General features: G+C 41.2%; 1 protein-coding gene across 1 annotated transcript; it reads right to left on the minus strand.

The window, feature by feature from the left end:
• Window positions 1-463: 463 nt before the first annotated feature.
• TTC33 (tetratricopeptide repeat domain 33) lies at window positions 464-27,096 on the minus strand. The gene is made up of 3 exons (XM_044431242.1): window positions 26,643-27,096; window positions 15,115-15,246; window positions 464-5,215 (listed from the first exon to the last, which is right to left on the minus strand). The coding sequence occupies exons 1-3, from the start codon at window positions 26,652-26,654 to the stop codon at window positions 4,865-4,867; spliced, it is 495 nt and encodes a 164-aa protein (XP_044287177.1). The 5' UTR covers window positions 26,655-27,096; the 3' UTR covers window positions 464-4,864.

The following is a 27,096-nucleotide window of genomic DNA, read 5'->3' on the forward strand; positions in this document are numbered from 1 at the left end:
TGGCACATGCTGGGCAGTATTTGAATATTCAAGCTGTGGCTTGTATCATCTGATTCCAGGCATGGGTTGCATGTGGGCTGCTGGTGAGTTGTGCAAGGGTTGTTTAGCCTTTGCATAACCCACATTCCCTCAATTTGGATGACACACTAAGCCACAGCTTGAACCTTCAACATGACTACTAGCATACACTGCAGCCCACTGTAGTTTAAGCAAGCCATGGTGAGAGTGTGCAAACTGGTCCACTGACAAACACAGGACAAGGATCAATGTGTGTACTTCCACGCAGATAGTGATTGGGACAATTGCTCTGGACGTGCTCCAAACCACCACCAGCACCCTGCTGCTGCGTTTCAGCCAGCGTGGACTTAACGCTGTCCACTTGCTGTACTAGATACAATGAACTGGCACTAATGCTTTTGGAGCAGAAGTGCGCATCATTAAAAAATACACATTGAACAAAAAGTAAATAATGAAGGCATATTTATTACAAGCTGTGACTGCTGGGATACCAGATGAACCATTAAGCCTAAGGCTTGACCTCACCAAAAGCAGGCAGCTGCTACAGGCGAGATGAAATTCTGTGCTGTGTGCACCGAAGGGTTAGATTTTTGTGTCTCAGTGTTGTTGTTATGCTGTACAGAGGTCTAGTATTTGTAAGTTGCAGGTCTGGTTTTTGCCAGCAAAATACCAAGCACGTGACCTTGCTTAACTTGTTTTCACATGAATTGCTTTCTGTTGGAATTAGAATTCTGAGCCTGAATGTCAGTGATAACAGTTTGTGAAACTGTCTGTAGTGGCACCCATCTCTTTTGGAAATCACAATTAAATGCAGACATGTCACTGAAGTGCAGAAGTCAATGTGAGTTCATCATTTGTGTACTCCTTTTCAGACCTAACCGTTCAATTTTCCCTCAACACATTCTCTGCCCAGTCCAATCAGCAGGGCAAAGAACATTCATGCAGTTTTTATTTAGGGCAATTAATTCCTTTGATTTGTGTCCTGCCTTCCTAATAAAAACAGTACTGTCATAGATAAATAAAAACATGAAACCAATACCTTGAAAGTACTACTTAAAACACAAAGAGTAGAATAGAACCGCATCCAACCCAGCTTACATGCCAAAGCCTGCCTGAATAAAGCAATCTTTATTGCTTTATTCAAGGACAACAGAGGGGGAGCCAACCCAAGCTTTCCCAGCAGGGAGTTCCATAGCCTGGGAGCAGTCACCACCAAGCAAGCATCTGAAGACACCAGTACCACAGGACGGGCCCCTTCCAAAGACCTGGAAACTTGGGCAGGCTCATATGGGAAAAGGTGGAATTGCACATTCCGTCCTGGAAGAACATAGGCACAGAATGCTTCGGCTAACACATGTACAGCACAAAGCTTACCAAAATAAGTATGGTAATCTATATAATTGTCACTACAGTGCAAAGTTTCCTCTGGGCTAAAAATGCATGAGTCTAAGTGCAAAGGCATTTCACTGCAGAATAAGGCCAAGATCACCCACAGGCATGGGGTATTTACTTAGCTGCCTCTGAGCCCAAAAGAGACCTCCAAGGCATCATAATAAATATTAAAGCAAGAAGAAAAATTTCAAAATATACCACATGGGTCAGTAGATGAAGAAGAAGGTTAGTGGTAAAATCATATTTCTCTCTGTGCGCTTATGTATCTATCTCTCAACCCAGGATGGCATTTTCTGCTTTGGATGAAAGCTTATGCCATAATAAATGTGTTAGTCTTTTAAAGTGTCACAAGACTTTTTGCTGCTTTTTCTGCAACAGAATCATGGCTACTCCTCTAGAAACTATAATTTGTTAGGATATCTAGGGAGATAGCTAAAATTTGTCACACATGAAGCAATCAGACACATTGGTGATGATGGAAGACTGAAAAGTAGGATGTTTAGACATCTCTCCCAAAACCAAGCCTGTGAAGCACACCACAAAATAGGTTATTTGCACATTAGCTAGCTAATATTTGGTACACACGCAGCCCATCTGCTTGCTTTAAAAGCCTGACAACGGGATATTTTTAGCAAGTTAAATTCAAAGACATGACATGTGCCTTGACAATGCTCAATAACTGACTGAGCAAGGCACAAACTGAGCAAAGGCACAAACAGGAAGGATTCCTGGGCCACCAATGTTCTGGTGTCTGTTCATTAGCATAAGCCAGCCTTGGGAAGATTTCCAGGTAGAGCTAGGAACAGGAATCTGTGCCCACAGAAAGCAAGCTATATTTCCTAGCACGCACGTATTTTTATAGGATGGGTGCATACACCACACGTAAATCCTAACATGGATGATGAAATGGCCAGTTCACACAGATATGGTCTCCTCCACATAAGCAAGTCTAACCCATGTTACATATTCACACGCAGAAAAATGGAAATGGGTTGTTGGTGGCAATACAGTTGTAGCAACTGCTGCACATGGAGGGAAGTGCTCCTGTGATTGGAGAAACTGATGCTGGAAGCATCCAGGTTTTGGCTCAGGCCACGCAAGTGTTTCCTCATGTAACACAGGCCCATGGGTGTCCCCAGATGTCCTGGGTAGTTTCAGCTCTGCACTACTCCTATGGAAAGGAAAGCTACTGTGTAAGCTCCTTGAGGTGAGTCCTGTTGTTGTATTGTTGCTCTGACCCTTCAGTGGCCAACCAAGGCAATGCAGTATATTGAGGGAACAACAGCAGCGTTTGGACAACTCTCTGGGAGCCCAGGAACTGGAGCCCAGGAATTTCACCTGACTTTAACTGTCCAGAAGACCTGCTGCTGACCAGCAGAATATGGTACATTTGGTGGGTCTGCAAAATAACTCCAGAAGGTGATTCTGGGCACAGAGAATTCAGGTTCACAATACTTCCCTTAAAAAAGGAAGCAAAAGGAAGCAAACAGGGAAAACAGATACTTGAAATTACATGGGCAAGGCCTGCTGAAATCTCACAAGGGAGGGGAGTGGCTTAGCCAAATGTTCAGGGGTCAGGAACTTCATCACTCCATGTTACTCCTAGTCTTACTACTCACCTGTGCAAAAAAATAAAATGGACTGGTATTACAAAACAATAAACATTGCTGAACCAAGCACAGAACAAGAAGAGAAATTATGCAAATATTGTCTATCTTAATTCCTACCACAGTAGTCACTTTCTCTTGGTGCAGAATCTTGAATTGCCTGGGTGCAGAATTTAGTTATTTACTTAGCATGAAGTATGCATCTCAAATTGGTTTAGTACATGAACTCTGCATTTTTAGACCATGTATATTTTAAACAAAGATTTTGTTTACATAGCAAGCAAACTTTAATTACAAATTAGGTATATTCCATGACAACCTAAAAATAAACCTAAGCATGCAAAACATAACCCATCATAGGAAATGAGATAATGTTCAAATAAAACCAATTATTTTGCTAGCATATAAATGATCAAAGAATATGATAAGGGTGCTTCTTATGAGATATCAAATCAAATATTGGAGAAAGAAAGCACTGACTTTGTATAAATAATGTATATAATTTTGTGGAGAAACCGAAATAAGGAAAACTTAATATGCTTAGATGAGTTCACAATGGCACATACCACACTGAAGGATGCTCAGAAAATTGGCTCTAATTCCCAGTACTTCTCATGGGCAATAATCCCATGCACATTTACTTGGGAGTAAGTCCCTTTAAAATTTGTAGGAATTTTGAAGGAACATGGATAGGACTGGATGCAAACAGCCATGCCTGAGTAAGTTACACATTTGTTACTCTTCAGGAAAAAGAGATAATGCTCTGAGCTAAAGCCTTGGCATTGGATCTTATGTTAATCACCCAATGGGATAACAGAAACCGGGAAGAGAACAGTTTCTCTGCCCTACTACAGTCCTGTGTGCACCCTCAAAACTCTCTGGTTGGATCTGGAAAACCTGCTTGCATGCCACTGGATTTAATCCTGGATATATGGAAAACTTTACCAAAAAACATGCATAAGTTGTATTATTACAAAAGAAGATTGCTAGGAACTATTTTTGCTAATAGGAACACTCATCTATATTTTCCTAACGAAGTCAACAGGTTCTACCCAGCTCTGTGTAATAAATACTTTATTGCAAGTGCACCTGCTGGAGGAAAACAATCTAATAATGCCTCTGTTTTAAAGACTGCAGTGTCACTACTAAGGGCTCATTTGTATTAAAGGTTTTATCTGGAAAGTACTTGTGAGGCAGATTTAGTTACAAAGCAAATGCATTGGAATAATCACAAAAGAGAAGATAATCACAAAAGAGCACGAATTATGCAGCATCTTTTGTGCGTATTGAATATACTAAAATTTGATCACCCCTGAATAATAACTGAGATATGTAGCATTAGGATAAGAGTAAATACTACTGAGAACACTGCATTTCAGCTTGTTTCTTCACAACTTTCACTTAAAGTTTTATTTCAAAATTGCAATAATGATTTTAAAAACTACAGTTGCTTTCAAACCCTAACAGGAAAACATAATGAGGGATCGTTTACCGGATTATGGGTGCACACCCAGCTTCCAGCTCCAGAAAGCTGCCACTGTCAGACCCAGCCAAGGAAGGCCGGATGCTTCCACCAAATGCTGCTCAGCCCCATTCCCTGTTACAGACCATTTCTATATGGCAGCATTCAAATTGCAATCCATGTGTGGCTGCCTAGGTTTCTCCCGTTTTAATAGCAAACAGCTCAAGAAATGAAGTCCAACGAGATGCACTGGGGCTTATCTTGGTGCAAAGGGCAAGGGAACTCCAACGCTCCAACAATCCATGACAAGGCTGCAGCAGAACCAAGATGAAAAGCAAGGAACGAACCTCAAGGACACAGCTGTTAACTGAACCGCTGAGGCTGTTTATCGTGCTTTGATAAAAACAGTCCCATCAGGGGTTGTTGCACACTCCTCCTTTTCTGTCACAGTTTCAACTGCACCTGAAGCAGACACAATCACAACAGTTTTAGAGGCCAATGTGGTTTTCTCCTTCTCTGCAATGGCTGCACAAACAGCCACAATCTCATCACTTTCAAAATCATAATCTGGAATTGGTTCATTTGACGTCTCTTGCTGAGTAGCTGTTCTTTCCGTGCCTGCCTCCATTTTGGCTGCTTTCTCTCTCTGCAACTTTCTTGCCCAAGAGAGATCTTCATTCCATAGTTCAGGGCTTAGTGGGCAGATATGCAAGGCGATCTGGAAACTTCGGATTGCCTATAAAATGGGCATGGAAGGAGCAGTTATGATTTGTCAACATAAAACACACTTTGCCTACAGAGAATAAACAACATTACATTACAATGAAGAGTACTGATGAGGTACATTAATACTGCTAATAATGCTGTATCTGAATAATACTGAAACAATGAGGCATCAAAGATTGAGTGTTCAACTTAAACCCAGAGGAGCTGGGTTCAGATTCATCTTACATATTGACTGGTGGCTTCAGGGAAGAGTAATACTACTACTTTGTATTTATAATGCACATTTAACATGTTCAAAGTCCTTTGCAAGTAAGCAATTATGGCTTAGGCCTGATGCCCATGGTCAGGTGACTACTCACATCTGTAAGGAACTGGTTACATGCATGTTATTTCCAACTCTGATGTTTGGTTACATGCATGTTATTTCCAACTCTGATGTTTGGTTACATGCATGGTTATTGAACTCTGATGTTTGGTTAGGAGTCCTACATTTCTCAAGTTTTCATACTCTGACAAAACTCTACAAAAAGCTAATTTCATATTAAATGCTGCTGTCAAAAAATTAGAACTGCTTATAAAAAAGTCCTCATGTCTTAGAAACACAAATAAAGAAGCCAGCCCATTCCCAAGTCAGTTGTCACTGTAAAATATGTATTCCATATGTGAATATATTGGTCCGAAAAGAAAAGTTATACACTTCATCATTTCCGAGAAGAAATCCTGAATTGCAGATTATAATTATGATCTGTTTGTTTGCTTTTTGGTTCTGATCAACTGCCATTGGCTTCCAGGGGGGAAATGGGTGCGTAGGTGGGAGAAATATTGTTTGAAGGCCTTCTGCCAGGGCTTACATCTTGGAAAAAGCTGGACAGTGACGACACTTGAAACAGCACAGCTTAATTCTTCAAACACAGCAATCATCTGCAGCTGTCAGCATCAGGAGGCTGTTTAGACTAAGTAAACATAACAACATCTAATGTATTGCAAAACAACACACAAGATCACTTTGAATTTGTTTAATAAAGAGTCCTTAAGGCATAGATTTGTCACTATATAAGGTTGTTGGTAAAATACCACTTGCTTTTATGAGGCTGTAAAATTGTATTACTAAGCACCTTTATTCCAGCAGCATTTGTAGATGAATGCTTAATGTTGGATAAAGAGACTCAGCACCAGCACCAGCAGTCCAGCTATACTTGAGTGGAATGAGATGTTCCACTTCCCAAAATGTAAATGCATGGGTGGGGGGGGGTTGTTGTGTCCTTGTGTTTTCAGCAGTACCTGACTAGGCACTGGGAAGAGGACTTTCCTCTGCCACTGCTTTAGCTGCCATGCACAAGGGAAGGGCTGGGGCATGTTTCCTTGTTGCTTGGTGCATCCATAGCTGGCGCAGGCTTTTGGGAAGTCCCTCCCTTAATGATACCTGGTAGACGGCAAGTGTGGCTTGCCGCCCATGCTTTTGAGAGACAAGGTAAAGATCTGTGTGCATCAACATATCCATCACATAAAGTATATTCTTGTATCTGTGGCTATAATTATTATTCAGTCGGTCTTTCTAGTGTAACTACTAAGTGGAAGGAGAGAGGGAGGGCAGAAATTAGGAACAGGAAAACAGGAATAGGAAAAGATCATTTTCAGCTGTTTAACATTCTGTCCCTTTTACCATCTGGCCAGCTACCAAGAATAACCCCTCATTTGTTTGCTGAAACTTTCTGTAGTTATGCTTATCTTAATCTCACTCATTATTCAACTTTGGAATTTTAAGTATGTTTTACTTCATTTTATTCGGTGAAAAGTTTGAGAAATCCACAAGGCTTCCAAGGAGCAAGCCAAAACTGGAGTATGAAAAAAGGAAGCACAGTCCAATCTGCTGACATATCTGTGTGAGTGCCAGTAATAGCCTCTTGTGTATTATCCAATAAATAAGGAAACACACAATTACAGAATGCATTTTGGGGCATAGTAATGACCGAAGGCTGTTAAAGAACAGCATCTTCAACAAATAAGTTCAGTAATGGACCAGTGGTAAAGGAAGTGCTCATCGTATCCATTTGGAGACCGAGTCATAGTTCTCCTATTTCTGCCAGCCTGTGCTTTGCCATTATGTTCTATTGATTTCTTTTCTGGTTAATCTGACAGATACATTTCCCTACTTTCATGGTTATTGCTGGGAGCTAGAGCATAGTTTTCTGAAATCACAGGTCAAGCCATGCATCATTCTTCGTTACAGGTGTTTGCAGAACCCTTTAACCTTGAATTATTGGCATGGCTTGCTTAGTAGCCTGTTGAAAAAGGATGGCTCTACAGGAAAAATGTCATGTCTGTTAACAAAAAGACCTTTAAAATAGTATCCCATTTAGCTATAACTTCTGAATTGATATGTATAAGAAATCCACAACATTGTTGTTTGTTGTTTAGTCGCACCCATCGCGACCCCATGGACAACACTCCTCCAGGCTTTCCTGTCCTCCACCATCCCTCGGAGTCCACCCAAGCCCACACCCACTGCCCCAGTGACTCCATCCAGCCACCTCATCCTCTGCCGTCCCCTTCTTTTGCTGTCAATCATTCCCAGCATCAGGGTCTTCTCCAATGAGTTGCTCTTTCTCATTAGGAGGCCAAAGTATTTGACTTTCATCTTCAGTATCTGCCACAACATTGGTATAACTTATAATGCATCCCAGAAATAGATTTTTATAATGAACAATCATTGTAATTGTTCATTGGAAGCTTTTCAGAGAGTCCTCCATGAAGATCCATAACAGCTGCTATGTTTCCGGACAGCTGGTCTATGAAGGGTTGGGCTTCCACAGAAGAGAGTCCTGGCTACAAGAGATCCATTGCCTGGCACACACCCTTTGTGTGAAAGATGCAGCAAAGAATCTTCATCTTCAGCAGCAGCTCACAGCTAGTATGGAAATGACAGAGCAACTGGGATCTGAGTTGGCACTGATTGACCAAGAAAGAGATCTTAGGGTAGTGGTGGACATTTTGATGCAAATAACAGCAGCTCTGAAAAAGGCAAATTCTGTGTTAGACATAATTACAGTTGGAAGCAAAAATAAAACTCCCAATATCGTACTGCTCTTATACTAATTTATGGTGTGATAACCCTTGGAATATTGCGTACAGGTCTGGTCTCCACACTGAAAAAAGGATACCTTAGAGTTCAAAAATGGGGCAACTAAAAGCATCAAAGGGTAGGAGCAATTCCCATATGAGTAATAGTTAAAAGGTCTGTGACTCTTTAGCTTAGCAAAGAGGCAATTACAGGTTTAAATAAGTATGCATAGAAGACCTTTTTATTCTTCTCATATAACATTAGGACCCAGGGTTATCTCATGGAACTGACTGGTGGGAGATCCAAGTCAGATATAAGGAAGTACTTCTTCACACAGCACATAATTAAACTACAGAATTTGCTAACACTAACTATGGTGATGGGTATCACTTTTGATGGCTTCAAAAGAGCATTAGACAAATTCATGGAGGAAAAGTCTATGAAATGCTTCTAGTCCTGATGGCTATATCCGACCTCTAGTATGAGAGGCAGTATGACCCTGCAGACCAGGTGTTCTTGCACTCAGGTCCTACTTTAAAGTATTCCAAAGAAAGATGGTCAACCATTGTGAGAACAAAATGCTGTACCAGATAGAACTTGCTTGGATTCACCACGGCTTTCATGTTATTAAGGCGGATCCTATTAACAAGGGGACATAGAAACACAGAAACAGAGCGAGTCAGAAGGGACATCCCGGGCCAGCTAGTCTGACCTCCGGCTCCAGCTGGCTCAGCTCACAACATGCCCACCATGTGCATGTCCAGCCTATCTTTGAACACCCTCACCGATGGGGCCTCAACCACCTCCTGTGGAAGTCCATTGCATACCCTTGGGGTCCTAACTGTTAGGAAGTGCTTCCTGGCATCTAAATGGAACCTTGGTTCCCTGAGCTTTGTTCCATTGGAGTGCGTTCTGCCTTCCTCTGCAGGGGAGAACAGGTCTCTACCTATCTCCATGTGACATCCCCTCACATACCTGTATGTCACCAATAGATCCCTTCTGAGTCTCCTCTTCTCCAGGCTGAAGAGACCCAGTTCCCTCAGTCTCGCCTCATACCCCATCCCCTGCAAACTGGTCACCAACTTTGTGGCCCTACGCTGCACTAACTCTAACCTGGCTATATCCTTCCTGTAATGAGGGGCCCAAAACTGAACACAATACTCCAGTTGAAGACGCACCAGAGGCGTATAGAGTGGCAGTAATACCTCTCTCGATCTAGAAGCCACACTTCTGGCTATGCAACCAAGGGTGGCATTTGCCCTCTTGACCACCTCATCACACTGCTGACTCATGTTTAGCCTGTAATCAACCAGCACCCCAAGGTCCCTTTCACAAGTGCTGCTCTCCAGCCACTTGTCGCCTGACCTGTACTTATTACACCTATTCCTATGCCCCAAGTGCAAGACCTTGCACTTATCCACATTGAACACCATCCTGTTGTCTTCTGCCCACTTCCATAGTCTGTCCAGATCTTTTGGATCTGGAGTACCTGCTCCTCAGTTGTGGCCACTTCTCCAGTTTTAGTATCGTCTGCAAATTTGATCAGCAGACTGTTCACCCCTCTTCCATGTCACTGATGAAAGGATAAAACAGGATCGGCCCCAGGACAGAGCCCTGGGGGACCCTGCTTGTCATTGGCCGCCATCCCAATGATTCCCCACTAATGGTTACCCTCTAATGGTTACATGGACATGAGCATGACAAAAGAGCCTAAGGAATACAACAACAGGGAAGTAAAGCAAGGTAGCTCGACTGAAATGTAATCGTACTCTTAGGACATGTTATTGAACTTTCATGAATTCATTGATTAGGGTTCGTGGGCTGTTCTGCTGAACATCCTCTATTGTCTTGCTATCATCACTACATTAGTTTGCTGAAATAAACTTGCTGTTCATATGACCTTGGTTACTGCAGAGAAAGTGGTTTGCACTGTCTTTACTGAAAATAGCACAATAGGAATAGGTCACAAAGAGACGCTTATAAAGAAAAACTAACACTGGCAATAGCAAGCCAGTCCATACACTGAAAGTGGAATGTCATGAACTGACATGCGCAAAACGGAGCATCCTACTCTTCCAAAATAGATTTGATTTTTTAATCAATTTTTTGCACTTGCTGTGTACTGTCTTCCTATATAATGGGTTTGTATTTTAAAACCAGCTGTTAAACTGTCATTTTACAAATGTATATGCAAGAAAAAATACAGTGTTTTATTGTATTATGGTCATGTTAACAAGAGGTACTGTAAGCCTCCCAGGGAGCATTGGCTATGGGAAGTACAGAAATGAATGAATGAATGAAAATGATTAGGTCCAATTATGATGACTGAAGATGAGGGCATTTCTAGGCTTTAGAAAGAGAGATTCTCTAGTCAGCTCTCTCCAGGAGAGACTCTTCCAGCCTTCCAGACCCACTGTTTAGATTACAATTAAGAGATGTCCAATGGAAAGTTACTGTGGGCTACATGTCAAAATGAAAATTAAAGCAAACAAGCAGGACAGAATATCCTTTGGCAAAAGTGAAACAGAGGACAGTTTAGAATGAAGTTCAATAAAATCGACATTTTTTATCTCACATAACTTGTAGGTTTCTTAGGAAAGCACTGAAATATATTCCCTCAGGAAAATGGGCCTCCTTCTCTCTTTCCGGAAAGACAGATCATTAAAAATGTGCAACTGTGCAGATCGAATAATATTGATATTTGCTGATTCATTTTTGGAAGAACTGATCAGTTCTTTATGGAATGTGTCAGTCAAATAGAACAGCTATCTGAAGAGGAAAAAATGAAAAGTACAGGAGAGCTGATGGTGCACATGCTCAGGAAATTCAGCTTTGCACTTTCTTCTCTATGAAGTGGTACTGAGAAAGGGAAAAGTTGGGTTTTACATTTGTATAGGTAAATAGTATACAGAAGGAGTGGTAATCAGAAGGAAAAAGACAAGCCTTGCTCCCTATAGTGCAAGGGCTTACACAATAGTGGGGCAGACTGAATCAGGATGTTTGCTGCAATTGAGTTGTATACACAGAAAAACTGTGCCAACTGTGAGTTTTGGCTGAGAGAGAGAACCAGAGAGACAAGGGTGGGGAAAGAGATGCCATGAGCAAAATAGGCAGCAGATAAATGTTTTAAGTATGTAAGCAAGCAAGCAAGCAAGGACAGACAGACAGAGAATGGCCCCATTTGCATGGAATGACTGTAAACTGTGAGCTAGCTGTAGGTTGTTTAACCCATAATTAATCCACCATGTCCAATTTTGCATGTCACAGAATAGCCTCTGTGATTATCCTCTCTAATTGCTAATCAGATATTGCACATTTAAAATGGGGGCAACAGATCTTGGATTAAGTAACTCAAGATCTGCTGCTGTTACACATTGTGTGTCCCTGTGTGTACCTGAAAATATCCTTTAGAATCTTCTGCAACACTCAGAGATTCTCAAACAGAGTCTCAAGGGCACCCTGAAAAATAAGTTGATCCAGGAAGCATTCTCTGAAGGCCGAGCATTTGAAAACTATTGTGTTAAATTAACTGTGTAAGAGCAAACATTTGTGGGTGGAGAGGGGTAAATAAATGAAAGGATTATCACCAAATTCAAAATGAAAAGATGGGACTTGAATTCAGGCTTGCTAATAGAAAGAGACCATACATATCCCAGCTGTAATTTGGAGCACATGATCAGAGAGGAAGCAGACAAGGCACTTGATCGCAGAGCATAAGAAGATTATAGTGGCTTTTTTTGTCTCCCTGTGTGTGCCACATTAAAACTGCAAAATTAACCTATTTACCCTTGCCAGACCCTGGCTGTGGTGAAGTCAAAACCCAGCAAAGGTTGATGGTTGAAGTGGTATACCTACCATGATGAAAACTAGTTTTTTTCTACTGTTACTCAGTAGCTTGTAAACCACCTCAGCCACCTATTTTCACCAGGTTTGAGTATCATGACAACTTGCACTCATGATGGTAATATGCTCATTAGGTGGTTTATGACCAGCATGTTCAGGGAGGGAAAACAAGCCACTGTAGCTTGTTTTCTCTCTGTCCAGATTCTAAGCCTTGCACACTCTGAAAATATATCCTCTTTCACAGCCGTCCTAGGCAAAAGAGTTCTTGGGAATTTTGCAAAAAATAAAAAATGACCTGGGAAGCCTCAGAGTGATGTCATACTTTCACATCAGAAGAGTGCGGGGAGATGACCTGGCTGGGGAACGCCTGGGGAAAACAAACCAAAGATTGACCGCACTGTGAGTGTTGAGGGACAACTGCTGCTTCCCTAGGAATAGCGAAAGTATTTGCTATAGATGTATCAAAGAATGGGGAAATACTTCAGCCCATGGGCTGAATTCCCATTTGGGAAGTATCTGAGGGGCTGCATTTCCATAGCTGGTGAGGAGTTCTAAGCAGGCTGAGCCAAAACAAGGTAGCTGGGCCAGATGTAATTTGTTCTGATTTGGGCGTTTTCACATCATGCAGGCAAAGCATAGCTCAATTCTATGCAGGTCTCTACTCAAGGATAAAAGCCAGCATGCAACAGATTTCAGGCATGCAATGAATAGCTCAGTTCTATGCCAGGCTTCTCAGAAGTAAGCTACAGACACAGATCACAGAAGCTACAGAAATAAACTTTTAAAACACAGACCTTCTCCTTAAAGGCCTGGTTTACATAACTTTGTTCTTGAAATACCCTTCAAGAGTGGATTATTTTGTTTAAATGTCATTAAATCCTCTCTTACCAGAGTTCCCCAGCACAATGCTAAGGAAAGCCTGTCTTTATTTAGTGCTCAGTACGAAAAACACAACTCTGATCACTGATCAGTGACTGGCGATAACAGCAGAGATTTCCTGCACAGGTTTGGAGGAAGAAGTGGAGGCGGGGACAGTGGAAGAAGCGGCTCACAGGCCACATGGAGAATCCCCATATGCCGAAACCCCCTTCTCTGGCACGGATGAGCAGCCTCTTGCAGGACGAAAGAAAGCACGACCAAGTCCATTCCAAACAATTGTTTTGGATTGCTTGCACTGCCTTGCCAAAGTTGCTTCCCTGCACCCCTTCTCAGATTGATGCCGTTGTTATTACCACGTTGCCAAGAGAAGCACAGTTTAGTAACGTAAAAAAATTTGGATCCATCACTGCCTTGAAAATATTTGTCAGTGCAACACCAAAGTGCTGAAGGTTTTGGTGAGACACACAACCTGACAAAATGCCATCTATTTAAAAAATACACCAGGAAATGCTGTCTATTTAAAAAATTCTACCACGTTCTTCCCTTGCACGGCAGCCTTACCCAACGTGATACAGCCACCTTTCCCAACTTTACACCCCCTTCTAGATGTGATGGACTGTATCTTCCATAATGCTCCACACAGCATAGAGGAGTATGCTCTCTTCAGCAACTGGGATCCATTGCTGTGGAACATGAAGTTTCTATGAACATGCAGGCACATGGCTGTTAAACTGCCAGGCAGCACACAGCCTGCTGTTTTGCACGGGAGGAGGCTCATTCTGAACTCTAGAATCAATAGCTCTTTTTAGCACTGCCCTCTCCAACCTGAGGCCCTCCAGGCATTTTGGATTCCCATTCCCATCAACCCAAGCTGGTTGGTATGTCCAAAGGTCAGGTGCCCTGGGAGTTGTAGTCTAAAGCATCGGGACGACACCAATTTGGGAAACACTCTTTTACCTTTGTCACATGTGATGTGGGGTGGGGGCACTTGAGACTCTCATATGTAGCATGAGAATCGGGGTGTTGCACAGGCGTGACTTTGAGGTGTTGGATGGTGCAGGAAATGAAAAACATATTAAGACTAGCCTAGTCAGGGAAGTGTAATTGTAATGGAGCTTGCAGATAGTTTTCAATTTCCTTCTTTACAATCACCTTCTTTTCTGGCCTATTTCTTCAGAAATTTCTTCAGCTCATTACAACAGAGTCAATGCAATTAAAATAAGTAAGGTATCTTCTTGACATTTTGTTTCTTTCCATCTTGGGTAGCATTCTCACAGTCAAAAACATCCTGAAGGTTGCACTCATGATGTTGTGGAAAATGACACAAGCTTCCTGAGGTGCTGTTACTGATCTCTATCTTTTCCAGTAAGAACGAGAAAAGATGCATTTTAAGTAGGCATTTTGATTGCAGATAATTTCCATGCTGTGGAGTGCAATGATACGTTTGTTGTTTTGCCCACTTGATATCCAAAGCAGATATAAGACAGGACAAAAAGCTTTCATTTCTTCCAGTGGTGCAAAAGCTTCCTTGAATCAAACAGCTTTTAAAAACAAACTGAGTATTTTCTGATCCTTTTTTTAAAAAACAGAAAAATAATCAGCAGAACATCCTGAAGCATGCCTATTATTTTTTTTCTCCCATAAGTCAGACATGACTCCAAAATTTTCTGGCTATTTAAAAATGTGGGAAAATTACCATATTTCATCAAAACCAACACATTCCTCTCCATTGTTACCCAGAAAGGATGTTGTCATCAGGCTCCATTTTGAATCCTGATTGTTTTTTTTAAAAGATGCTTCTCTTGGGAGTAATAAAGATGCATGTGCATGCCTGGCATATTGAGAATTTTACACACAGTTGAAAGCCAAAGAGGAGATGTGTACTGGTCACACCAACTGGATAGCAGTACTGAGGGCAAACTGCATCTCTTACAGCTAGTTTAACAATACAGGGAAGAAAAAAATCAAGAGAGAAGTTATTTAGAGCAGAGCCCATCACCTTTGTCTGTATTACATTTCTTTTAAAAAGAAGTATGCCTTGTTTTAAAACATTCTTTCAACATATAATGGTGTTGGCTGTAAGAAATTCTGATTGAAAAACGAGCATTTCCCCCTTTCACACTTACCAGTGCAATTTCTCCTAATCCGAGCTGGGCACGTCCCAATGTCTGCCATGCCTCCCAAGAATGAGGATCTCGCTGGACTGCCATTTCTGCTGCAAGCACCGCAGGGAACATTTCATGCAAGGACATGAGGACCTATTGGTGTAAGGGAAAAACAAAGTGCAAGTCTTCAACCAGCCATGTCTTCTTTTGTCTACCTTGTTTTTATTGCTGCTCTAATTTCAGCAAGAAGCAATGTGGCTACTGCAAAACCTCAAAGAGCTCATAGGCAAGAAGAAAGGAGGAGGAGAGAGAGGAGAAAAAGACCTTGCAATGCAGATAGTTTCTGTGGCAACTTATGAATTGGATAATGATTTCTAAAAGATCTCTTAATTGTACTAATTTCTAAGCACTTTTGTGCAAAGATTAATATACTTATTCAGTTTGCTCTTGTTCTAAATGTTTTCTAAAACAGCAATCTGGTAACCAGTTTGAAGAACTGTTTTATGTCATTGGGATCCCAGTGACCACATTCACAGATGCTGTTGTATTTGCTCTGTACCTGGCAGTATCAGAGAAGAGCACCTATCTAGAGAGAAGAGGAAGACGTTTGACATTTGAAGGAAGAAAAAAATTACTACTGATTTGGAAAATAACTTACTACCTCACTTCCCCTGCAACGCTAAAGAAGTGTATGACAGCGTATAACTGAGACAACTACTGGAGACAGAAATGGAATACAGGAGATCTGGATTACATCCTAGGGTTTATATTAAAATGTTTCTTTTTCTAAGCAGGGAAATTAATGCTGATTTAAACCAGACTTTGAAAAAAATAAGCTTATTTTTAAAATAAGCTGAATTAAAACTGGATCTGACGGCAAGACAATAAGCCACATTAAAGCTTACATACCGCTCCACAACATCTAAGGTGATGAGTCCCATCTCATAACAGATACAAGGACCACAACTATCGCTCCTTGCACACACACCTCTTGCCTCTGAATGAACTACTGAGGGGCCATCTAATACTCCTCTCAGGGTCAGGTTTGAGTCTGGAGACTCTGCTTGCCTATTTCTAGCTTATGTTTTCTCCCACAAAACTGAATTCATGATGTTCCATCTAACTTTTTTCGATGTATGTTTTGACATCAAATGTCTGTATAACACAAGTGGTCTTGTATAATATTAATTATTGTAGATGATGCTGTGGATTGAAGACTAGCAGGCCACTGAAGGAATTTGGATCAAGCTCCTGACTCTACAAGGCACCATCTTTTAACTCATCAGGACTCTCCATCGAGCCCAACTGAGCAACCTCATACTCCTAATTTTATTCTAATAATGACTTGCTGATTACTTAAGTTGCAGTTTTTTAATTAAGAATATTTAGGATCTGGGAAGATCAATTTCCATCTTATGCAAAACCAATCATCTACCCAGTTACCAGATCTTTCTTCTGGAAAGTCATGGTCACTTAAGAGCAGCTTCAGTGATGACAAACCAAGAGCATCACAGTCTCTGCGCATCGAGCTCATCTTCACTGTTCACCTCTTTTATAGCAGACTTGAATAGGAACATCAAACTGTCAAGTAGTAATAACTTATCCTAGAAAACTTTTACCTCAGGCAAAGCTAGATTTTTCAGAGCATAAGGCAGCAATCTGGCAGATCCAGTCTCTCTTTGAGCTATTAATTATTATTAAGTCTTCCCATGTGACTTTGGGAAAGGGGAATAAATGGGAACAATTACAGGATACCACTGGTTGTAAAATGGGAAGCTCTTTCTGTAGACATCACCTGGATCAGAACAATGCGCTCAGAACCACTCTCCTATATAATAGAGTCCAAACTGGAAACCATCAACACTCCCCTCAACAATTAAACTTCCACTGATCCTTTGCTTTTGCTTTCAGGTTATGTTTCTCATTGCACAGGTGCAGCCATTGACATACTGAGCCTTTCATACATGGTGGCAAGTAATGCTATTGCCACAGATTGCTTTAGAGAAACAACCCATACAGATCAAACATATTGCTTCCAAATGATGTTAGTGATAAGGCTGCCCCATAGGAAAAAGTCAACATACAGTTCTACCTTGGAGAAAGTTAGGTGCACAAAAAAGATTTACAAACACGAGAAAGGCTTCAGAATGATTTCTTACAACCAGCCATTCATAGAATTCTTCTAATGTACACAGATCTCACAGCCTTTTCTTAGCTGTCAAAACACTGGCTAAGAGTCAGAGCAGTGCTATAGTGGAGCCAGGACCCACAGGGATGTGGCACCAGCCCATTTGATCAGCAGCGAGGTCACCACCATACCTCTCAGAACTCCTGTTCCTCCTCAGGCTAATTGCAATCCCTGCAGGTGGCTAGAGTGGGGAGAAGTGGTACTACTACTACTACTACTACTACTACTACTACTACTACTACTATTTATGTATAGTAAAGCTCAGGGAACCAAGGTTCAATTTGGATGCCAGGAAGTACTTTCTGACAATTAGGGCCCCAAGGGTACGAAATGGGCTTCCACGGGACGAGGCTAAAATCCCACTGCTGATAGGCTGAACATGCACATGGTAGCAGGCATGTCGTGAGTGGAGCCGGCTGGAGCTGGGGGTCAGACTAGATGGCTCAGGAGGTTCCTTCTGACTTTCTCTGTTTCTGTGTATTTCATTTCCATGCCACCCCATAGTTGAAGCTCTCTGGGCAGGTTTTGTTGTTGTTGTTGTTGTTGCTAGTTGCAAAGTCGTGTCCGTCCCATCGTGACCCCATGGACAACATTCCTCCAGGCCTTTCTGTCCTCCACCATCCCCCGGAGTCCACCTAAGCTCACGCCAACTGCTTCAGTGACTCCATCCAGCAGCCTCATTCTCTGTCGCCCCCTTCTTTTACCGTCAATTGTTCCCAGCATTAGGCTCTTCTCCAGTGAGTTCTTCCTTCTCATTAGGTGGCCAGAGTATTAGAGTTTCATCTTCTGTATCTGGCCTTCTAAAGAGCAGTCAGGGTTGATCTCTGCTAGGACAGATCGGTTTGATTGCCTTGCTGTCCAAGAGACTCACAGGAGTCTCCTCCAGCACCACAATTCAAAGGCCTCAATCCTTCGGCGCTCAGCCTTCCTTATGGTCCAACATTCACAGCCATACATTGCAACTGAGAAAACCATAGCCTTGACTATACGCACTTTTGTTGGCAGGGTAATGTCTCTGCTTTTTAGTATGCTGTCTAGATTTGCCATAGCTTTCCTCCCAAAGAGCGTCTTTTAATTTCTTGGCTGCAGTCCCTGTCTGCAGTGATCTTGGAGCCTAGGAAAATAAAATCTTTCACTACCTCCATTTCTTCCCCATCTATTTGCCAGGAAGTGAGAGGACCAGATGCCATAATCTTAGTTTTCTTAATGTTGAGTTTCACGCCAACTTTTGCGCTCTCCTCCTTCACCCGCATCATGAGGCTCTTTAGTTCCTCTTCACTTTCTGCCATTAGAGTGGTATCATCTGCATATCTGAGATTGTTGATATTTATCCCAGCAATCTTAATTCCAACTGGTGATTCATCTAGCCCTGCCTTTCTCATGATATACTCTGCATATAAGTTAAATAGGCAGGGTGACAGTATACAGCCTTGCCAAACTCCTTTCTCAATTTTGAACCAATCAGTGCTTCCGTGTCCATTTCTCACTGTTGCTTCTTGACCCTCATATAGGTTTCTCAAGAGACAAATAAGATGGTCTGGTACTCCCATCTCTTTAAGAACTTGCCACAATTGGTTGTGATCCACACAATCAAAGGCTTTAGCATAGTCAATGAAGCAGAAGTAGATGTTTTTCTGGAACTTCCTAGCTTTCTGCATGATCCAGCGTATGTTACAACAGTGTATAATTTTATGGAGCAGCTTAATACTGATGGACAATTAAGGCCCCTCAGCTTTACAAAGGCCTGGTTGTGGTGGAAGAGACGACTGCTAGAACTGGTGTACTGACATGGATTAAGAGAGTAGCCTGCAATGCGGACATCCCCTGGGTGTGCGGTTGTGAGGAATGGCCTGATGCTCTTCAAAGCACTATGTCACTGAGTCAGCACCATCTGCTGTTTCAGTCTCAGTTTCTCAACCACAAAAAGGCAGTAGCAGCTATGTACCTCCCATGGTTATGGTGGGAGGAAAGCAGAATGAGAACACTTTGAGAGTTACTAATGCTACATAAATTAAAGCTACCAACACAGATAAGCAGGACCAATGTGTGGGTTGGCAGGGTTAGAAAAATGGAGCAGGAATCACAGTAGTGCAGATAAGCAGGGAGGCGAAATGTTTTCAGCTGAGCATTGGCTTGAGTCTGCCAATCAAAAGATTCAGTCAGAGTAAAGAGGACTTGCAAAAGGTCAAATACTGATCAGCCAAAAAGGAAAAAGAACAAAGTAATCTTCCTTTGAAATGGCTATGAAAGCTCCCACTCATCATTTTGAAGGACATTAACTCTAAACTTTTGGATTTCCAGTACCAATTATGAAAACAGTTCAATAAATAAGGATGGATGAGATAGTTGGCCACATCATATTCTGATTAATCACTGTCTCTTCCCTTTCTTTTCAAGCATTTCAACCAATGGCATGCTACAACCATATGTCTTCAATCCAGATAGCTCCAAGGTCCAACATGAGTAGCAGAAATGTCTTTGCATGACGTCCACACCCTGACTTTTGACACAATGTTGTATGCATCATATCCAGAAATACAATAAAGTTCAATATGGGCTGTGTATATGTACATGACCTTTAACAACTGCCTCCTGCTTTAGGTGGACCTTCCTTGGGAGAAAATTACATTGCCTTGGCACCACAACTAAAAAGGGCCCTGTCCCTCACACTCATTCTAGGCACTTTTGATTTTGAAAAGACACAAAACAGGGCCTCTAAACTTGGCAGTACTTGGTAATCTTGGACCTAGGCTATGCTTGCTCAACCTGGCACTCTCCAGGTGTTTTGGACTTCAACTCCCATCAGCCCTAACCAGTATAGTCAATCTTCAGCAATGTGGGGATGCATCAAGGGTGGACAACATCAGATTGCTCCTTTACTCTTCTTTTTCTGGTTATTAGATGAATTATATATTTACATAAATTATGGAGAACACTCAATTCCCATTAACTTTTCATGATTTCTATAAATAGCTCTTCCATAAAGAGATATTATTAAGGCACACTGAATCGGTTTTAATATTTAACCTCCATTCATGGAGGTTGTGGGCTCTCCCTCACTAAAGGCATTCAAGAGTCAACTGGAAAGCCTTTTGAGAGGGATGGTTTAACTGGGAATCCTGTTCTGAGCAAGGGGTTGGACCTGATGGCCCTCTGGCACTTTCCAACTCTGCTATTCTATGATTCTATTATCATTTTGTAGTCTCAAGCCTACTGAGCTCTGCAGGAGCATGTTCATAGGCCAGAATACAAAGCAAAGTACAAACACAGCTTGGGTTTGGACTCAAGCTTCCCCTTTCTCAAATCTGGAGTCGGAGGGGAGGAGCAGTCTGCACACAAATCTTGGAAGCTCCGCTTCAACCAGTGGTTTTTGCATGAAATGGAGCATCGTATCTTTTTTTTCTTTTATTTTGTCCTCATTTATATCCTTTTCCTATCATTATTAGGTTCTGGGTTATATAATGCCCTTTATGTGGGGGCTTTCTAAATTTGCTGTTTTATGGGTTGAACAAATTACTCTGACAGCAAAGAGGCTGGTATTTCAAGGCAGGAAGCCTCTCCAACTTCCTGTTATTGAATCGTGGGTAGAAAGAATGCTAGGAGCAGATTGTACTAGAAAGAGTGTCTTATTATATGAGACAGATTCTTGAAATGTACCCCTCTCATTATCAATTTGTTTAAGCACTGTTGCACAATTTTTGGCAGACCTAGTTTGGCTAAAGCCGTGGAAGCAGCTTCAGGCACTTTTAGTTAGCGACTGCCACAGAACCCCTTTGCCACTCCTACGGGCAGGAAAGGGTGGCCGCAAGCATGTTTCTTTGACTACTCCAAGGTGCATCAGGTGCCTCAGCCTCCAAGCAGCCTGGGACGCCATGGAAAAAGCTGGCAGAAAGTGTGACAGTTTGGCTGCTCCACAGCTGAGACACTCTGGGTGCCTCAAGCAACAGCACTCAGTTTTTCCATTAGTTCTGAGTTGGCTCACTCGAGCCCCTTTTTTCACTGTTCTTTTTTCTCTTATTCCTAGTTACCATCATATCTGTCTTTTCCTCCAGGAAATCAAAAGCGGTATCTGTCATGATACTCCTCCTCATCTCCATTTTGTCCTTACAGCAACACTGGAGAGGTTTAGGTGAACAGTCAATGATGTTCATTGCCAACTAGGATCTAGAACCTGGAATACAAGCTACTCTCCTATTTCTGCTTGGGTCAAAATGTTGTCTGCCAGATATGCTCAACCACTGGGCTGCCCCTCTTACTGACTCGGCCTTTTTGTGAAAAGTTGTGGGTTACGATGGATGATATGGAGTGTTGTTTTCATTATGTGTGTTTTTAAAAAGAAGTGTCAATAAGAAATTTCCAGGAATATGCAAAATGCCGGTTCTTATCAGCCAAATGGATGTTCACATGTTAGTCAAAGATGGTCAAATACAAAAATTTAATGGAAAGCTTGTCATGAGCAATTTAACTAATATTTAAGAAAAGAGAATTTGTTAACAATATTATTAGAGACTTGTACTTCATACTAAAGTTATTCTATTATTTATAATTATTTTGATAAATTAGATCAATATGTTGTCAAACCTTAACTGAGGATTGATTTAACTGTGGTTAGAGGAGACAGAAATGTTTGCTTGCTCATGAAAACAAGATGTTGAAGATTAGATGATGAAATTATACACTGTATTTCTGTAAGATCCCTCGGCATTCTCTCTCTCTCTCTTTCTAGTGAAAATAAAAAATACAAAAAAAAAAGATGGTCCGAATGCAGAAGTCCATCCTATTTTTTCAAAAAACTGGATCAATGTTACTGGTATAAGGACTTTGTTAAAGGAGGTGCAATGCCATGCTGGGGAAACTTAATATTTCTTGTAATGATAAACAACACCTTGATGATGGCATCATTGTGCTTCTTGTACTCTTGCAATGTGGTTATGCAGAGGGCACAAATCTTTCAGCTGGATGTTCCGAGGGGAGTGGGTTGGAGGGACTGACAGCAGTCCTGTCAAAAGGGACCTGTATGTATCTAATTTTAGTGCATTGTCTCTTGTTCCGGTTCTGTGTGCCTCGTGAACCATCCATGTTGTTCCTTGTTTTGCAGCACTGGCTATCCTGTCTGGGACGATGGAAGCTGCAGTGCAAAACAACCAGAGGCACCCAGCCAGCGAAGGCTGAAAACTGAAAACAGACTGGTAAGAAATGAGAAAAGGGAAAAAAGCCTGAGCAGTTCTGTTTCTTTATGACTTCTGCACAACTCCACACTGGAAACTATGTGTAGATGAACCACAAAGCCTCCTTGAAGTTCTCTCAGGAGAGTGAAACACTCTCTCAGCAATGCTTGGGTGGATTCTTACCAAACCTGTTGTTGAATAATTTTCAGAGTTTTAGGAGTATCCTCAGTAGTGGAATGAAAACAGCTCAAGTAATTGCCCTAGCAACCTTTGGCTGCGTTAAGAGACATCACTATTAGATCTATGCTTCCTAGGGGTTTGCCCAATTAAAGAAACCTTTTAATGGTAAGAATTTTAGTTGATCAGATTAATCAACTGAAACTCCACAAATATTTTTCACTTCATGTAATTATTCTGAAGAAAGCACACTTCCTTTGTGTCTTGATGCTACATGTGCATTGATACATACATGTATACACATCAAGAGCCATACAGAAAAACATTTCCTTTTTAAAATGCTGCTTCATTAATAGAGGACATATTTTGAGTTGAACGTAAATGCTTTCACTTGCTTAATTTAGGATCTATGCATGCTTGGACAGTAAAAAAGGCCTACAACTCCCAACTTGCTCCAGCCAGTAAAGCATTTTTTTATTTTGTAAGGGTGAGATCTTATGCATATTAACCAAAAAAGGCCTACAATCCCAAGCACTGTGGAAGAGATAGACCTTTTTTCTGTCTAAATATGCATAGAATTGCACCATTATTTAACTAAGCATAGTTGCCCCAATACATAAATTGTGTAAATTGTCATTTTTCACATTTAAAATACCTTGGAGTAGACTAAAAGGTATGACAAAACACTGGAGCAAATGCAGACTGAATCAGCTACCTGCAATAGGTAAGAGAGTGAATGTGCGCAAAAGAAACCCTAAGAGACCATCAGAGTGAACATCTGATTTTTTCTAAATGTCTCTTAGAATCAGAATATGCTTTGAAGGTTTTACTGGCCCCAAATCATTGTCATTAAAGGGTAGATGACAAGAGCTACAAAAGGCCATATCCCAGTGAAACAGTAATTGACTATAAAAGTACTAAAAGGCATAAAAACTCCAATATGAAAGATTTTATTTTCCTCATTAAAATGGAACTTTATATAGAACAAGGTATCATTTTGGAATGTGTCTGCATACTGTAGAGAAATAAAAGTATAGTTCTAATGTAGACTTCTTTAAAGTAAAAGCTTGCTGCTGCAAGAGACCCACAGACAGGCAACTTACACAATTCAAGCTGCAATTTGTTGGTTAAAATAAATAACCAGTAACTAAATTCCTTCATTCCAGATTAGATTGTGCAAGATAAATAGCACATAGCTAAATAGTATTTTGATGTCCTTAGCTGCTTCTCATTTTGCCAGTTTCTGCTGGAGCACCAGGTGTATCCTTTGGTAGGGAAGTTAGTCCTTCCCAAGGTATACTCCAATCACATCTGGATTAGAGTATTGTACTGGGCTCTGCACAGAACAGCATCTATAGATACTTTGGAAGCTTCATTTGGTTCAAAATGCAGCTACCAGGATGTTAACTGGGGCTTGCTGGTTGGATCATGTTACTCTGATATTATGGCTGCAGCTGATGGTATCATTTTGCCAGCGGAAAGGATGCGGCTGGCAAGTTGAATTCTCCTTCTCCTTCACACCCCTGCAGCTCAAACTGGGGCTTTAGAGGACCCTTCAGATCACATCTGGCAGGTATATGGGGGATGGAGGAGGGGAAAGGAAGCTTCCATTCTAACCCTATGCCATTGTCATTACCAGTTTCCTTCTGGATTAATTTTCCATGCTTGTTCAGGCCTTCAAAACTGTAAACAAGCTAGGCTGGTCTTCGTCTACTGTTTTGGCAGGTGTATATGGAACGAGACATTCCTTCAGATATCCAGGCCCTAACCCGTTTGGGGCGTTATATGTCAACATTGACACCTTAAATCGGCCCCAGACTTCAATTGGTAACCAGTGAAGATAATATAGGACTGGCATTATGTGGTCACGTCTACCAGTCCTAGTAAGCAATCTTGCAGCTCTGTTCTTTACCAACTGGGCTATCTGGACCATGTCAGTAGCTGATTAGCTTCAGGGAATGACTGCAGGTTCTAGTATTATGGGAAGGGAAGAAAAATGTCTCGCCCTCCACTTTCTTCATACCATGAATAATTGTAAACACCTTTTATAGTTGGAATTTTTAAAAATGGAAGATTATCAGGATGTTTGCAGCCATATAACAGGCTAATACAAACCGTAAAATAGCCTATTTCTATGCCAGCTTGTTGTAAGTATTATAACTGACACATCATGGTGACTTTTCAGTTTTATTCCCATGGAGGAAGACAGAGTAACATTCTCAAATTAAATTTGGGGCACAATCCTATGACCTCCTAACATTGTCTGGCAGGTCTTAGGATTCCTTGGAGTCCCAGCTCTGAGATCCTGCAACGTCTGGGCTGGGACTCTGAAGGCTGAGTCCCTGCCTCACCCTTCACAGCCAGTGTGAAAACAACCACATCAGCTGCCCTCCCCACACCCTACCCTGGAATAAGAAAGGGGGGAGCTTGGGGCTCCAGTTATCCTGATTCCCAGCCTCCTTTCCTCACTGGGGAAAATGGACACCTATATGGGCATGACGCATGGCAGAGATCCACCACTGTACAGCACAGCTTGCACTGGATGCTTGGAAGCCTTGCAGCGTGAAGACCTATGAGCATCTGCTCACAGGGGCAATAGGACTGCACCCCAGAACAGGCTTATGTACTTTTATGATCAGAATCTCCACTCTTTAACTTTGTTAAAAGCTTTGATTTTTCAAATAAATTCTCTTCAAACAATTCCACACCTTACTGATAGAACACAGTTGTGAATATACTGGCATTAATTACAGTGGCATTTCCAAAACCAGCCTTATAATCGTGAATGATAAACCAAAGACTCAGAATACTCATGCACATGCAGACAGGTTTCCGGTCATGAGTATACAGACATTTAAGGACATGGAAATATTGTCCATGTTTCATCTGTTTACTACAGGAAACCAAGTATATCACCACTCTGAGACACTGTAAAGGGTGGGATATAAAAACTTTAAATATTTATTTATTTTATTTATTTATTTAGGAGACTTCTATGCCGCCCCATTCGCCAAAGCCTCGGGGCGGCTCACATCCATAAATAAACTTCCGTAAAATAATATAAATTAACAGTATAAATTAAGTCGCCCTGGCCAAAGAATAAAACGAATAAATACTATTAACAATTAAAATGACATTTGAATAAAAAAGTCTTCGCCTGGCGCCGAAAAACAAATAACGACGGCGCCAGGCGGACCTCCCTGGGGAGCGCATTCCATAGACTAGTGATAGTATTTGTCACAAATGTTGAATGCTCACTTTTATCATAATGGATCTAAAAACATAGAAATCATTCACTGTATTAACTCTGGTTATGGTAAGTTTTAAATACTGGTTGCTGGGTCTCCAAATTCTCTGTGTAGTTAAGACATTATGTATCAAAATATTTACTTAACATTTGTTAGTCCAAACCATGGTCTTCAAGCCATACCAAACCACATTTACTGGTTCCAACAACACACCAAAATGAATTTCGGTTTCCTTAGCCATAGCTTGGCATGGTATCTGAACTGAGTTGGCTTCCTTCTGTTCCTTTAGTCAACAAATAGTGTTTCCGTAACACAAGGTGTCCATTTTTCTAGCAAAACATCTATCTCATATGCTATGATCATCCAATGATGTCTTTCCAAAGTCATAAACCATGTAAGACAAAGAGGAAAAATTGTTATTGTCAGTTAGAAACAGATATAGTCAATGGCTTGTCTTGGGTATAATTTCATTTTTTACCAAGGTACATGTTCTTTTATTGCAAAGCAAGTAGCATTTTTGCTCTGACTGAAATTAAACCCCAGGTAGTTATACATAGCTGCAGAAGCATTTTATGGATTTCGCTGATCTGCCACTTTTACTGAGTAGGTTATTGATATTATACTATGTATTCCACGTACTTTATCACCATGTGGCTGCTGAATTTCTTTAGAATCTACTTGCATTACCTTTTATTCATGTCATGACCTATGGCCAGAACAAATCAATATCCTATATATTTAGCTTGTCAAAGCACTGCCATGTGATACCTGCGACTTCATTTCATAAAGAGTAGCATCTTCTGGGGTTAACTGAAGTGCTTCATCCCATTTGTGAACAGCCTCCCGGTACCTGCAATTTGTGAAAATAATATTGAAATTTTACTTGATTTATGGACCTTTAAAACTTAAAAAAAGATAGTATTCTTACCATTTCATCAAGGAACCTAGACGGTTTTGACTAAAATGATATTCACTGCAAGACATCTCCCAAATATGAGCTGATGTTATCATTGACTCATAAGGCATGGAGGGCAATCTATTTGAAGTTTCTTATCCTATGGAATTAGAGTTGGACCTTGTTGCTTGTGAAGGCTGGAATATCAGGCCCTAAGTATTAGCACCTACGAAAGCCAGTAGAAGTTAGGAAGCAGGTGTCTTTCCCTATAGGAGCCCTAGAACATTTCATTTACTCCTTAAATTCACTCACTCACCACTCCAGAAT

The sequence above is a fragment of the Varanus komodoensis genome, unplaced genomic scaffold, assembly GCF_004798865.1.
Source record: "Varanus komodoensis strain SLA01 unplaced genomic scaffold, ASM479886v1 scaffold22, whole genome shotgun sequence".
In the NCBI taxonomy this organism is placed as follows: Eukaryota; Metazoa; Chordata; class Lepidosauria; order Squamata; family Varanidae; genus Varanus; species Varanus komodoensis.